The 16,243-nt window shown below is 41.9% G+C and overlaps 1 protein-coding gene across 1 annotated transcript; it reads left to right on the top strand.

The window, feature by feature from the left end:
• The first annotated feature begins 2,568 nt into the window (after positions 1-2,568).
• On the top strand, positions 2,569-5,628 carry LOC105982334. Its single transcript, XM_013011907.1, has 5 exons — positions 2,569-2,607; positions 2,872-3,065; positions 3,953-4,000; positions 4,416-4,642; positions 4,934-5,628. Exons 1-5 carry the CDS (start codon positions 2,569-2,571, stop codon positions 5,626-5,628), a joined length of 1,203 nt encoding a protein of 400 aa, XP_012867361.1.
• Positions 5,629-16,243: the final 10,615 nt, after the last annotated feature.

The following is a 16,243-nucleotide window of genomic DNA, read 5'->3' as shown; positions in this document are numbered from 1 at the left end:
CTCAGGCTGGCTTCAAACTGCGATCCTCAGGTCTCAGCCTCCTGAGTAGCTAGGATTACAGGCGTGAGCCACCAACAGCTGGCTAGGCTTATAATCTTATTGATCATTTTTTTGCCTATTGTATTGCTATCAAATTGCTCTGACCAATGAGTGCTCTTCATCACTGGTTGCTTTTCTCCCCAGCCTGAGGGGTCTCATCATCATTTCAGCATTTGTCATCCTAACCACTCAGAAGTGTGAGATCTGAGAATCAAGGTTTCAAGCCAGTCCAGGCAGAAACTCTCTGAGACTCATCTCCAATTAAGCAGCAAAATTCTGCCAGTGGTGGCGTGGCAAAAGAGGCAGAGTACTAGCCTTGAATGAAAAACACAAATGAGATGGTAAGGCCCTGAGTTCAAGCCCCACTATCAACACCAAATATGTTATTTATGTCAGTATTAAATGAAGCTTTATGGGAAGAATTCATGTCAAATGTTGACCATGAGATGTTATGGTTGGAGCCCTGGAAAGTTATGATCATCTCTTAAACAGCTTAGGCATAGACAGCCACTCTCCAAACCAATAGCATTGCAGAGGTGCAGTATGTGGACATCAGTCTGTCCCCCCAAATATCACAAAAGCACTTTTCAAACGGGACAACAGTGTGAGCAACCAAGAGAAATATAACACTTTTTCCTGGCATAAGAACTGCATCTGTTCAAACATCTGAATAAAAATAAAACATTCTTTCTAAATTATGACTTAGAGAAAAATTCTTTTTTTCTTTTTTCTTTTCTTTTCTTTTTTCTTTTTTTTTTTTGGTCATGGGGCTTGAACTCAGGGCCTGGATACTGAGTTTTTGCGCTCAAAGCTAGCGCTCGACCACTTTGAGCCACAATGTGGAATTTTCCTTTTCTTGGTCTGCATTCTTTTTTTCTATTCTCCCTTACAGATATGAATGTTAATTCTTTTCACAGTTTGAAATTATTAAATGATGGAATTGCATAATAGGTAGGATCTTTTGAAACTATCTCATTTTGCTTGGTTTTGTGATAGTAGATATGGAGGCCAGGGTTTCCTGCAAATTAGACTAGCATACTATGCCACTAAATTTTATCCTCATCCCCCCTTGATATTGTATTTTTGTTTGGGTTTTTTTTTAACTGTATTTTTTTTGCCTTTTTTCTTTTTTGGTACTGGGGATCGAACCCAGGACGTTGCGCTTGCTAGGCAAGCAAGCGCTTTGCCACTGAGCTACATCCCAGCCCGATATTGTATTTTTGAATAGGGTTTGATTGTGGTTTTTTTTAATATAGTGTTTTTTGAAGCTGGACTGAAACTTGCCACAAGTAATAATGCTTTACCAGAAGGTGCTAGTGGCTCGTGCCTGTAACCCTAGCTACCTAGGAGGCTGAGACATGAGAATTCAGTTCAAAGCCAGCCCAGAAAGTCCGCGGTTCTCTTATCTCCAATTAACTACAAAAAGCTGAAATGGAGCTAGGTTCAAGTGGTAGAGTGCTAGACTTGAGGGACTAAAGCTTAGGGATATCACACAGGCCGAGTTCAAGTTCCACAACTCATGCACGCACACACACACACACACACACACACACACACACACACCATCACAGGCAATATTGTATCTTAAATTTACATCTGGAGATTGGATAATTGCTAAATAATTTGTGAAATTCCTTTTTCTTCAATGAGGAAAGAGGGAAGAGGATCACGAACAGTGGGTCATGGGACACAGAAGCCAAGACTTCAGAGGCAAATAGTGTATAAATGAATATCTTGTAAGAAGCACAGGAGCACAGTTTTCTATCTTTAAATATCACATTCCTTTAAAGGTGTAGTATTTTTTTTAAGAATAGTTGTCATCATCATAGTAATGACAGTGGAGCATCTGTTCCCTTAATTCTTTATCCCTTTCATAAAATATTTGTGAAAAGTACCAAAATAGTCTTCTTTTACAAAAATGAAGACCTGTACAAATGTCTGAATGTGTGGGTAATGTTGCTTTCTGATACTTCTTTGATTTTCTAATCTCTAAATATTTGCATTTTCTCCAGATGACAGCCCAAAGGGGCTTCAAGGGCAGATGATTATGATACAGAATGCTAACACTATCCTAGGACAGAGATGTCAAAAATATGTGCAGGAAATACATGGCAGGCTGAGAGGACCCTGAGAGGCTGAGTGATTTGTGCAGGATGAGAAGAACAGTGACAAATAAGGCATGGATCTGACCTAGGATTGGATCCTGGACACTGAGACCATGCCAGTACCTAGGCCTAGCAGAGGAGGTTGGGATTCATCAGACAAGGTGTGCTGTTAACTGTGTCTACATGTGCACATTGTGATGTGGGAGGGGGGATTTCAGCCTCATTTGTCCTGTGTGAGGAAGCAGCATAGGTCATTGGGCCCTGAGAGATGACCCTGCCTCCTTCACAATGGAATAGAACATGGAACCCTGATAGCAGGCTATTGTATTGAGCTAGCTCAAGCTGGCTCACTTGGCCTGCGACTCACAAATGAGAAAGACCTGTATTCGTAGGTCACGAGACTCCGGTCTCTGGCAAGAGAGCTATGGGTGCCTCGGTCAAAGCTGCAGACACTGGATCAGTGGTAAGCCACGGATCCAGTATCTCAGGGATTTTTCCATAAAGAAATCAAGAAAAACACAAGGCAACTCAGGCAAGGTATGCTCACGATAGGAAACCTATTTGATCCCAACCTTGGCCCACTTTAGAACGTTCTTCTTGTGTGCTTTTAAGTGTCTATACTGAGATAATGCTTTCTGTGTACTTTTCACTTCCCTCTATCACAATTTCTCAGTTTGAAGTGTGCTCCATTTCATGTCTGTAAGATCGTTTCTCTTTAACACCTTAGGGTGGCAATTATTCAGCCCCGACCCTGAATGTGCCATATAACGTATGGAGCCCAGAGGCAGGCCTGCTGGAAAAGCTGGTGATGAACCTGGTCCCTGCCCACCAGAAAGGTGATCTCTTTTTTATTCAAAGCTTCCTACACAGCTACAGAAAGTGTGGGACGATGGACCAAGTGCTGGCTATTCTGTTCAAAAAGTGAGTGTTCCCCCTTCCATCCCAGGGCTGCTCAGCCCCTCCTGGCTGCATCTTGGGAATACTTGGCACCTCTCTAAGCCTATTCCTTTCACTGGGGTCTTCTCATGGGAATGGGGGATGAGATGAAAGAGGGCATATCCTGGCTAGTTAGGACTGGGTCCTCCAGGACTCTGGTGTCTCCAGTGTGGACATTTCATTTCCCTCAGAAGCTACTGGAGCCTCAGCAGTCTGCTTACTGAAAGGCTAGGATTACAGGCATGGGCCAGTGGCACCCAACTTCAGTCCTCATCTAAGTGAGGCCCTAGGAAACCACATTTCCCATTAGTACATAAGGTTTCAGTAGTAATCTTGGAGACCTGTGAAGTAATATAGACAGAGGAAAGGCTGGAGGATGGGGGAACTGGGGACTGAATCACTTTTGAGCCATCAGGGAGGGATTATATTGTATTCATTTATAGACCTTTGAAGCATTTGCATGTGTGTGCGTGTGTGTGTGTGTGTGTGTGTGTGTGTGTGTGTGCTGCACCTTGAACTCAAGGCCTAAGTGCTCACAGCTAGCTCTCTACCATTTGAGCTACAGATCCATTTCTGGTTTTTGGTTGGTTCATTGAAGATGACTGTCTTCAGACTTTTCCTGACTATGCTAGCCTCAAACTGTGATTCTCATACCTCAGCCTCCTGATTAGCTAGTGGCATGAGCCACTGGCACATTTACTTTGGACAGATGCATATAAGCCTCTTTGTTGAATTTTCACAGAACTGTATTACACATCTCACTGTTTGTCTCTCAGTTTTACATTCCCATCTGGGACTGAGCCAGCTCCTTGGATGTTCTGCTAGTTCCAAAATAAGAAAATGACAGCTGACTTCTGCTTCTTCTCCCATAGGTACAGATCCCTCCGCCCTCACTGTGAGGAAGATGAACAAATGAAGAAGTAAGTGAATTTTGGCCCCAAAAGAAGGCTTCTCCTTGAGGCTTCTGATTCAAAGTGCAAATTTCTCACTTATACACCACTCGTGAATTTTACCAGGGGGTGGAGGCTTGGGACAACTGTGGGTGGCAGGGGACACAGCTGTGGTGTGGTTGTGGACTCTCAAGGATGACAGGGAGGGCTGTGTGCACAAAGCCAGATCCTATCACAGTGAGCATTTTGGAGAATTCTTTCAGAAACTTCTAGAAGTGGGTTGTGAGGATCATGCTGCTTGCAGGGGTCTCCTCCCACTTCCCAACATGCAAGTCTGCATATAGGATGGACAGCGGCACCATGGGAGTCCTGGCAGAAAGAAGCTATGGGGGGCCCAGGATGGGAAGGGCAAGCTCTCACTTTGTTGTCACCAATCTGCCCACAGTGCCCTTTGTTCCTTCTTCACTATGTGGATGGATTGCTACCCTGATGATTTCTGTGAACGCAAGAACCGAGACAGCCTGAATGACCTCATGTATTACATCATGCTCAACATGCCCTCCTCGGACCTGCTCCTCCGCTTACAGGTTCTTCTTGACCAGCTGGAGGAACCTGTGACCAAGAAGACCAAGAAAAAGAGGAAGAAGGCCACGTGTAGATGCCTGATAACTTGTGAGTAGGGATGGATACTGGGCCCCTGGGATTGGTCCTGATTGGCTGGGAGCCCTTAGTACTACCGAGGTTGGCAAAATGTCCTTTTATGGATATTCTCTGCCAGGCAATGTCTGTTCTTTTCTTGGAAGCACTTAGACATAGCCACGCATGAGAAAGACCCTACCTTCTCATCAAAGTTCAGTCCAAACTCAGTCTGCAGCTTCCTCCATTAGAATCAGCATGGAAGTTGAGTCATAGCAGAACTTCTAGAGTCTACTCTAAGAATCCTGTACCTATTTCCATTCTCAGGTTTTGGCCGCTGTAGAGCAGCTTCTCCTGAACGGGAGATACAGAACCAATCAGTGATGTCAGCAATGGTGACTGATGGGGTTCTGGAGCCATCACCAGACTCCAGCAACCGTGTGAATATCCAGCGCTTTGTGCCTTTCGCAGTGAGGCCCAAAGAGATTTTGAATCCTGTGGACACCCCCCTTGTTGTGAACCCCACATGTGACACAGGTGAACCTGCAGGTATCCCTGAGGAGGATGAAGATCCAGAATTTCTTCCTCTGACGTTCACAGTCCACCTAGATCGGCTCCAAAGGAGTCAAACCAACACACCGCAGGATCAACTAACACTGATGGGGTTATTGGAAAATGTCCCTAGTCTAAGTTCAGGAGAACCACTAAATGAGGTCCAAAAGTTAGATTCAGTCAAGGAAAGTGAATTCGGCCTTACAGAATATCCAGACAAATCTGTCCTGTTGCAGGAAAACCAATCTCCAATTGAGAAATTAGAATCTGCTCTTCCCTCAACTCAGGAAGAAAATCCTGTCTTTCCTGAAGAGGTAGATCACTTTGAGGACCCTCACCTAGAATTTCTTCCTGAAGGCAACTTAGAGTCTGATCAGGACTTAGAGCTTCCCTCCCCGCTTTTTGGGAAAATCTCTATATTTCTTTTTGTTGTGATGGTTGTAAAATGGTCATTCTATTTATTCTTCTAATTTTATTAAATTGTCAATTTTTTATTATATTGTGCAATTCATGAGTCCTAAATACTGTTTTTTTTTTCTACCTACAATCTGATATCCCAGTCCCATAGGTCCTGAGTGGGGGCAAAACACAGTGTAACCTGGAGCTGTCCAAGAGAACCTATACAGGGACTATACAGGGGCCTGTTCAATGCACAGGGAGTGGCAAGGACCCCAGGCCATGCCTCCATGGGGTGATACGGCTGCTACAAAAGCTCTAGGACATAGCGGACCAGATGTCTTAGGTCTTCTGACAAATGCCAGAGTAAATGTAGTGGTATGTAGTGGTAGTAAATGTAGTGACTTTCTTAAATTCTGTATACATATCAAATATGCTTGGTGCAAATATGTGAGAAAATTTCACCTCAAGGAACATCAAGAATCTACTCTGAGAGAAAATATTTAGCAAAATACTTAGGAAATATACACACTGAAAAGTAAAAGACATAATCAATAGGAGAAAGAAGATTTACATATATGGGAAAAGATGTCATGACCTATCTTAGTAATTCTAGCTTCTAAAGTGGCCTAAAGATGAAGGTTCAAAGCAGATCCTGCACACTCTTTTTCTACAGAAAAAGAGAGACTGAAAGACTCTCATCTAATGAACCAGCAAAGGTCAGGAGCTAGAGGTGCAGCTCAAGTTGTATGCAAAATCATTAAACAAAAAAATATGCAACAGCTCAATGCCTTGAGTTCAGATTCTGCTACTGGCATAAAAGGAAGATAAAATATGAATTTTGGTAATGGCAGTTTTAAACCAAGCCAAAAAGCCAGACATACATTAGAACCAGATAACAAATTGGAAAAGGAAATTGAATTTCCTCTCACATACTAGCTTCTCGCCATTAATTTACTCAAGTAGGTAAAATGCTGGTGTTAGTGATTCATTTGCTCTAATACTAGAAAGTCTACCTTAACAATAATATCTCTAATTAACCAACAGAAAAGAAGGAACTGGGGACCTGGCTCCAGTGGCAAAGTACCAGTCAAGTGCAGAAACAATTGAAGCAAGAGGGTTAAGTTTATGCCTCAGTACTTGCATAACAAAACAAGGAAGAAGCTTACAGACAACAGCTGCTATGCTGAGTCTTTTCCCTATGGGGATTAGGAAATGTGTCTTGTTTTCTATTTCTACCTACTTCAACTGGGATAAGAAAGCCATTGCTGAAAGTTTAACACTGTGAGACTTTCCTTTGTGAAACACCTTGAAATGTTAATCACATGTACCTGAAGGAGAAGTGTTTTTTTTTTTTTTTTCTCTCAACTGGTAGAATGCTAGCCTTGAGCACAAGAGCTCAGGGATAGTTCTAAAGCGCTGAGTTGAAGCCCTTATACCACCATGAAAAAGAAGTTATGCAGTGTATACATATTTTCCAGTGGCTTAATAAAAATTTCAATATGTTTAAAGGTAGGGGTTTTTTAATACTTAAATGAGATTCCCCTTAGTCATTGAATATTCTGAGTTTGTTTTGATTGTTCTTTTTCTCTACAAAAATATCTAGAAAAAGAGGCCGTGGATGAGGACCATTTAGAAATATATTTGTTATAGTGCTATAGAATTTTTCTTAAAGATGGGGTTTTTATAACATCTTTATGCAAGTGGTTTTGTTGTGAGTGCTCTATGTGTACATTATTTAAAACATATATAATGATATTTCTGAAAGAAATAACTGACCACATAGATGTTGTGAAGACATTATTGACCTAAATGTAGAATAAAGCATTGGTGAGTGGGTGTGTGGCTATTCAGGTTCTACAGGAGCATGTGGAATGAATTAAGCACAAAATAGATTCCTAGCTAGCTGAGTGTGGATCAGGATGATGTGGTACCATGTGAAGAACTGTGGAGAATTGGAAAAACTATCTGAGATAGGTAGACAAACCTTCTAAACTAAAATTATCAGGTATCTAGATACACTTTCTAAATTTAGTTATAAGGGATTTTTTTTTTTTGGTTGGTCATAGGGCTTAAACTCAGGGCCTGGGCACTGTCTTTGAGCTCTTTTTGCTCAAGGCTAGCTCTCTACCACCTTAAGCACAACTCTACTTCCAGTTTTCTGGTGGTTACTTGGAGATGAGTCTTACAGATTTTTCTGTCCAAGCTGTCTTTGAACCACAATCCTCAGATCTCAGCCTCCTGACTAGTTAGCATTATAGGCATGATCCACAAATGTCTAGTCAGTGATCTTTTGAAAATCTGATTTTTCTAAGAAATCACATAAATGGTTCATAGCAAAGTTTTGAAGCCTGGCTTAAATGTGACAAGAAAAGAATTTTGTCAGTTTGGGATGACTTAAGATTCTGGGGAAGTATTTATTGTTTTAATTTTGGGAATGGAATCCAGTACGAGTTATTGAAGTACTGCACAATTGTGCTATAAGCTTTGAGTCCAGGGATTCAAGTTTCCATAAAATGTTAGCTCTCCATCATCCTTACCTCCCTTTCCAAGGAACACAAACGAATTATACATGACTTCTACATTTTTACTTGGGTTTCAACAAGTGTTATATTTGCATAATTTTTTTTGGTAAATCTGGTGGTAGAATTGCACACTTACAATCAATCACAGCTATCGGGAAGGCAGAGATGAGGAACTTCAAGTTGAATGCCAGCCTAGGGCAAAAATTCAACACCTGGTCTGAAAATTAATTGAAAACAAAGGGCCCAGGGCAAGACTCAAGTAGTAGAATACCTGCATAGTCAATTTAAGCTGAGCTCCATGCCCAGGATTTCAAATTATTTTTCTCTCTCTCAGTGATTAAGATTTAGAATACAAAATTCTTTCATCAGGTTTTTTTCCCACAGCATTTGCTTCTGGGATCAAAACAATCTGAAGATACTTTCTTGTATGTCAGTACAAATAGTATTACATGCCTCCAGCCTCTAGCTTGTTGGCTTCAGCATACCTACTCACTCCATTTAGACTACTATCTCTTCCAAAATAATGCCTTTCAAAGTATTATCCTAGCCAAGTGCTATTAGTTCACACCTGTAATCCTAGATACTCAGGCTGAGACCTGAAGATTACAGTTCAAGGCCAGCCTGGGTAGGAAAGTTTGTTAGACTCAAATCTCTGATTAAAACAAAATCGCTAGAAATGGAGCTGTGGTTTAGTGGTAGAGTGCTAGCCTTGAGCAAAGAAGCTTATGGGCAGCACCCAGGAACTGAGGTCCAGTCCTTGGGCCAGAAGAAAAACAAAATAAAACTCTTGTTATTCATAAAAATAATTTTTATTGCTCAAATGGTTACAATTTTATTTAAAATTCAATTTCAGATACTAATCCTATCTGAATTTCTATACATTTCCTTAGTTCCATTTCTGTCTCCCTTTACTATTTCCATATGTACCAATATCTGTTCTGCTTCCCCTTGGATATGCATAAGCATTGCCTGGACTGAACACACCTCCAAACTTGGGCTATTACATATAAGGTTTGTTTTGTGCCAGAAATTTGTTTTCTGGTACTGGAGTTTCAACTCAGGGCTAGGCTGCCAACCTCGTAACTGCAGAGATTCACATAGTGCTTTTCCTTGCAAAAGTCTTCTTAAGAAGAATTACAGTAGGTTCCCCCCCCCCCCAGGAGACTGGTACTCTACAATTAAGTAACAGCTACATTTCCTGTTTGTTTGTTTGTTTATTTTATTTTTATTTTTTCAGGTAAGGGGTAGGTTTATTCAGTAGACCTGCTGGGACCAGGCAAGGTTGGCACTCCACGTGGCTGGGAAAGGCCTGGGAAAGAGAGAGAGCTGGGGAAGAGAGGAAAGAGCTAGAAAAGAGCAGAGAGAGAGAAGAGAGAGAGAGAGCAGAGAGCAGAGAGAGCTAGAAAAGAACAGAGAGGGATCTGGGCCTGGGCTAGGCCTCATTTAGGGTATGGGCAGAGAAAGGTGTGGCCACATCAAATTCAGATGTGGCTTCAGTGGATGCAGATGTAAAAGAGCTAGAAAAAAGCAGAGAGAGAGCAGAGAGAGCTAGAAAAGAGCAGAGAGAGAGCAGAGAGAGAGAAGAGAGAACAGAGAGAAAGAAGAGAGCAGAGAGAGCAGAGAGCTAGAAAAGAACAGAGAGTTGTTTTAAACTGATTAATTGGAGATAAGATATTGTTTGATCTTTTCTTCTCTGGCTATCTTTGAATCTTAGCCTCTTCAAAGCTTGGATTATAGGTATGAGCCAGTAGTACCCAACATTAAGTTGATTTTTTTCAGGTTGTTTTCCTCTCTCTGGCATTTCTAAAACACTTACACCATATGTCATATATGTAAAATTTAGGAAGAGGAAAGATTGATGTCAAGAGATCCATGAGAAGAACAGTTGGATAGATGTAAGAAGGACAGTAGTAGTAAACTAATTGAGTGAAATCAGAGGCAATGATAGATTCAGGGCGTGGAGAGGATAGAAAGGGGGGATTAAAATGGAAACATTCAATATAATACACTTTTTAAAGGGATATGTATGTCTATATACATACAGGCTGACCCACACATATACACACATACATACATCTATTCATGTAAATATATACTTCTCCCTTCTCTCTCCCCTCTCCTCTCCTCTCCTTTCTCCTCTCCTCTCCTCTCTTCTCCCGACCCCTCCCTTTTCCTTTTTTTCTCCTGCTTACTGGGGATTGAACCAAGGGCCTTTCACATACTGAGCAGAATTGAACTTTCCTTAAGGCCTATTTCTGTTATTAGGGAATGATTGGTCAAATGGTTTCCTCCCATGTCAGATTTCTGAGTAGCTAGGACTACAGGCCTGAGCCACATGTGTCTAGTCTGAACCAATTCTGGTATATCGATTGTTTTCAGAGAAAACTTATAAACTCAGGAATTAAAAAAAACAAAACAAAAAACAACTAATGAGATTGTTGGTGAATGCCTTCGTGTCTGTAGAAGGCTTGGGTAGAGTTGTGACTAGAATTGCTAAAACCTAAATTTGCAATTTATTTTCTGTTTTGGGTAGTACCTGCAAGTTGATTCTAATATATTAAGTTTCTAAAAGATTCCTGGAAAAAAAGACATGGGATGTGGAGGTTTAGGGTGTGCAAGTTTTCTTGGTGTGAACCAAATTTTTCTTCTTCCCACTGGCCATCCCACTCTCCCTTTTTCTGTTATTTATTTTCTATTATCCTCTATGTAAATTTTAATTATTTGGGCTTTTGTAACTCATCAGTGTGAGTTTTACAAGCATTATCATTTTAATGTATTTCCTGATAACAGAGAAATAGACTTAGATTTATTACTGAACAATGGTTCAGTAATTAATCAGGAGGTAAATCAACTCCACAATTGTCAGTTATATATAAACATGATATTATATTATACAATAGATACAATTGAATAAGATTTTTATAAACTATGAAGTTGTTTAACATTTTTAGTCTCAAATGTATTTGTCCACAAAACATTACTGTAAAACACACGATCAGGGCAAGTGGTGATATAGCACTGATTATAACTAGATCAATATATATTTGTGTGTATCTATTAAGTGATCATAATGAAATTTACCACACTCACTTGAAAAATGGCCACTTGAGGCTCAGGACTGTCATCGTAATTATTCTGGTGTCTGGATTCTGAGTTTCAGGGACTTTTAGACCCAGGACACTAGCTTTTTGAGAGGGGACCTGGGCTCCTCGGGAGGAGCAAAAAGACATGCGCAGTGGGCAGACGGCTGGTACGCATGCTCAGATTGGAAATCCAGCTACTCCGGGACCGCCATTGCAGCGTCGAGGAGAGAGACGACGGGTCCAGAGCGGAGCGAAGGCCGCGCTGAGGCCCCGTCACAGGGAAGCGAAGCGGAGGGACAGCCGTGGGGAAGGGAGGCCTCCCGGAACCCCCGCACGTCGCTGTGTGCCGCGGGAGCCTGGGGCGTCCTTTCTGGGGCTCAGGCCTGGCTGTCGGCCCGTGCGGCCTCGGCGGCCTCCTGGCGCCTGGCGCCGCGGTGTTTCCTGTCAGGCCAGGCGGTGATTCTCCTGGGCCCGGCGGGACCCGGAGGCCGGCGGGGCCAAGAGGCCGGCAGGGCCCAGAGGCCAGGACGGGAGGTCGGCGGGTTCGTCCGAGGTGAGCTCGTTAGGTGTCCGGCTGGGCCTGCAGGGGAGACGCGGTGGTTTGGGGGAATGGCTTCCCTGGGGTACGGGATCGTTTCGGGGTGTCTGTAGATCTGATCTCAGGGAAGAGTTAACTGAGTTAACTTTATTTCTTTATGTATAGGTGTGCCGGTCCTGAGACTTGAACACTTGAAGGCTTCTGTGCTGTCCCTGACTTTTTTTGTTTGTGTTTGGTCAGGGCTGGTGCTCTACCACGTGGACCACAGCTCCATGTCCACATTTTTTGCTGGTTTTTGGAGGATAGGAGGCTCACAGGCTTTTCCTGCCCAGCTCGCTGACTTCTCTGGCCTTAGTGTGTGTAATGGATGACGCTGAGCTGGAAGGAAGGGAGCCACTACCATGGAGCGTGAGGGGAAGATGTTCACTTTCGGGTGAGCCACGTAAGGTAGGGTCATCCAGTGAACAGGGGCTTTGGAGGCTGGTTTACTGGGAAGGGCCTAGCCGAAGTTGAGGGTTGGTATTGGGGTGACTGGGTTGGTTGCCAAAGTGAATGGAATAAACAAAATCAAATATCCTGATTGAAAATGGCTTTCTTGGTGAACATTTAAAATAATTTTTTTTTATTGTGAAAATACTGTATTTAGGGGTTACAATTACACGGGCAAGATAATGAGTACATTTCTTATCAAGCATTGTAGCCTCCTCCTTTGTTTCCCCTTCCCATCCCATAAAATAAATTAAAAAAAAAAAGCAACCACAAAAAAACACTCAGACACACATGTATATAAGGACCACTGCGGATAATTTGACCACTCAGAAAGGAGTTTGTTAGCTTACCATGGTAAAATTGCTTAAAAAAACCCAACCAAACAAAAACAAATTGGATGGTCCTAAGGCTTGAACTGGAAGCCTGGGTGCTGTCTTTGAGTTTATATATGCAAGACTAGTGCTCTATCACTTTATCCACAGCTCAACTTCCAGTCTTCTTGATAGTTAATTGGAAGTCAGAGTCTCATAGTCTTTTTTGCCTGGACCAACTAGGAACTGAATTTCTGAGATTTTGAATTCCTGAATAAATAGGATTACAGCCCTGAGTCACTGGCACCTTGAAAATTCCTTTTAAAAAAATTGCCAAACATTCTGAGCTTTTTGTAAATTAGCCTTTAAAACCAGGCCTTCTGTGTTTTGTGCCAGCACTGGGACTTGAACTCAGAGGGTAGAGTTATCCCTGAGCTTTATTGCTGAAGGCTAGCACTCTACTACTTGAAGCACTGCACCACTTCTGGTGTTTGGTGATTAATTAGAGATAAGTGTCTCATGGACTTTCCAGGCCTGGTTGACTTCAAATCTCAATCCTCAGATCTCAGCCTCCTGAGTACCCTGGATTACCGAGTCACTGGCAGCTGGCTACTGGTACGTGAGATACTATGTCCCATCTCATTGTGTATTAAGTATCTGAAAAGTTCATTTGCAAGTATGCACTAGTAAAAATTCTCCAGTCTACCATTTATTTAGCCATTATTTTTTGTTACATATCTTAATTTTAGTTCACTAATACTTAAAATCTTTTATTAGCATATATGATCTACAAGGGGATTTCAGTGGGTCAGCCTGTAATCCTAGCTTTGCAAGAGGCTGAGATCAAAGGATTCCAATTCTTGGCCTAATTGGACAAAGAAGCTCATGAGACTCTATCTCCAATTAACCAGCCAAAAATTCTGGAATGGAGGAGTGGCAAAGTACCACTGTCCTGAAGAAACCCAGGAGAGAGGACAAGCCCTGAACTCAAGCCCCAGTACACACACACACACACACACACACACACACGCATCCTGTTGTAGGTGTTAGTTTCACTTAAGTTTGTTGCTACTATATTTGTGTTATTTTATCTCATTTTTATAATTTTTACCTGTGTAAAGTCTCTGCTGCTGCAGCATTTTGCAATGCATAGGTTACTGCATTTGTGTTGTTTGTGGCTTGTCTGTGATTTTCCTGTTTCCCAGTTTCTTTCTTTGTGACACTATAGGCTTTTGCGCTGATACATGCTAATTGTATTGCTTTCCATCCAAAGGTAATAACACTTTGTTCAATGATGCCGACAATTTCTTGTATTGGAAAATGCTATTATAAATGAAGCTGTGAGCACTAAAGTAGGTCCTTGCTACTGAGGCACCTCTTAGTCAACAGAGCAAGAAATAATGTGTGTATTGTAATCTACATATGTACAACTAGGCAGAAATATACTTTCAAGTCTGTATATATACATATACAGTAAATTAATCTAGAGTTTCTTCTAACATCTTTCCAGCATAGCATAATATAATCTGCCACCAGATTTGCTGACACATTTCCAAGTGTCCTAACAATGAAAAAGGTGGTTTCATTTACTTTACAGTGAGTATAAACTACGTATATAGTGGTATACTGAGTGCTTCATCTATTCCCTTATGGGAAGAATTACACGAAGTTTCAGTGCTTTGCTCATTTATCTTTTAGAGCTTGGGCCACCTACTTGGATCCTCAATTATGTAGGCCAGGCAGTCCTCTCTTCTTTCATTGAGTTTACTTCAAATATTTGTTATACTTGCATTGTCTGAACTTTCTGTGAGTACTCCAAAACTTAAGGATGTTTAAAAAATTTTATTCATGTGAACACTTTCTATTTTAAAATTTTATAGAATTTTTTTTTTGTCAGTCATGGGCTTGAACTCTGGGCCTGCGTGGTGTCCCTCAACTCTTTAGCTCAAGGCAAACACTCTACCACTAGAGCCACAGCACAACTTCTGGCTTTTTCTGCGTATGTGGTGCTGAGGAATTGAACCCAGGGCCTCATGCATGCAAGGCAAGCACTCTACTACTGAGCCACCATCCCAGCCCCAGTATAGAATTTTTAATCTACATTGCACGCATAATATATTCCCTGCCCCAAAGAATGACCTGTACTTAGGTATGTGACCGTCTTTCTCCTCAAAGCTCTAGAAAGCACTAATTGGTTAATGGTTATTTTCATTTTACCTTTTCTAGAGTGTAGTGTGTGTGTGTCCACATATATACAGTGTAAAAAGTTGTGAAACCATATATATATCCATATATATGTATGTCCATAAATATGAATGTCACAACTTTTTGCACTGGCTTGGTCTTAAATGGTAGTCCTCTTGATCTCTGCCTCCTGAATAGCTAAGATTACAAGACACAAGCCACCATCTTGGCCTAGAGATCTTTATTATTTTTTTCTAGACCTTTTCTCTGTTTAGACCTGTTTAGATACCCAGGTCCTCCCATAGTGTGTGTGTGAGATAGTTCAGGCACCGTTTTCAATACAGTAACATGATGTCCAGGTTTATAGGCTAGCAGTAGACCATATAGCCTACAGTGTAACAAGCTATAACATTTAAGCTTGTGTAATTATACCTTGTAATGCTTGAGTGATGATGAAATAGGTATTCAGTAAATAAGATTTCAATGTGAAATTATTTAAACATTAAAAATATACACCCATAGATTAATATACTCATAGACAAACACACACACACCTACACACACACACACACACACACACACACACAATCTGCAAAGCATTCTTCATGAGTCTGAGTAGTGTATTTATACATATGACAGGCCAGGCACTATGTAAGCCTGTGGTGACACCATATACAAGGAAGTACACAGCACTCTTGCTTTTACAGAATGTGTAGTATAGTGAGGGGCACATATTTTAGCTATAAAGTTGAGCAAATTATAAGGGACAGTGAGAGGGCACCAAGAATGGGGATCACAGGCAACATGGCTGCCATGGTGGTGGGGAGAGATGGGGCAGTAATAGAGGCAGCACCTGTCCTACTTGATCCTGCCTTCCTGTCTTCCCACCCCTCCCCCATTTCATTCTAGTACCCTTCCCCATGCACTCCCAGGTGGCTCTGCTGCTGTCTACAGCCTCAACCTTCTTCATACTGGAGCTGAGCCTGCAGGGCTGGGGCTAGAGTAGGGCGAGGGATATGTGGCTCATTTATACCATGAGTGCAGCCATAGGGCAGTGGACAAGCCATGCCTGTCTTGAGCTGTGCTGAGGACCTCTTCCTGGATGTCTCAGCACCCAGCATCCTCTACCCTCCCTGGCCAGTAGCACCTCCTCAACTCTTGATACCATGTGCAAGAGGCCTACTGACCTGAGCCCCTTAACCAGTGATGATTGCCTTCTCAGAATCTCCTCTGGATAAACCCAGACTAATTTCAGCATATGAAAGAGGAATAAATTTTACATCTGAAACACCACGCATCCAGTGGGCCCTTCTCATTATCAGGGACTCAGACTAGTCTCCTACATGACCCCCCAAACTTCAGCAAGGCTGAATGAAAAATTTATGTGTGTGGAACAGGACAAACTCACAAAGGAGACAGTTAACCAGCAAAGGGCCGGAAGTAGTGTGGCTCAAGTGATAGAGTGCCAACCTTGAGCAGAAAAAAAGCCAAGCCCTAGTACCTGCACAAAATCAATACTAATTGGAACAATAATGGACAAGCCACAGATGGTACCAGCA

Source organism: Dipodomys ordii, unplaced genomic scaffold, assembly GCF_000151885.1.
Source record: "Dipodomys ordii isolate 6190 unplaced genomic scaffold, Dord_2.0 Scaffold15, whole genome shotgun sequence".
Classification (NCBI taxonomy): Eukaryota; Metazoa; Chordata; class Mammalia; order Rodentia; family Heteromyidae; genus Dipodomys; species Dipodomys ordii.
Note: the sequence above shows the minus strand (reverse complement) of the source record. Positions and strands in the feature narration are given on the sequence as shown.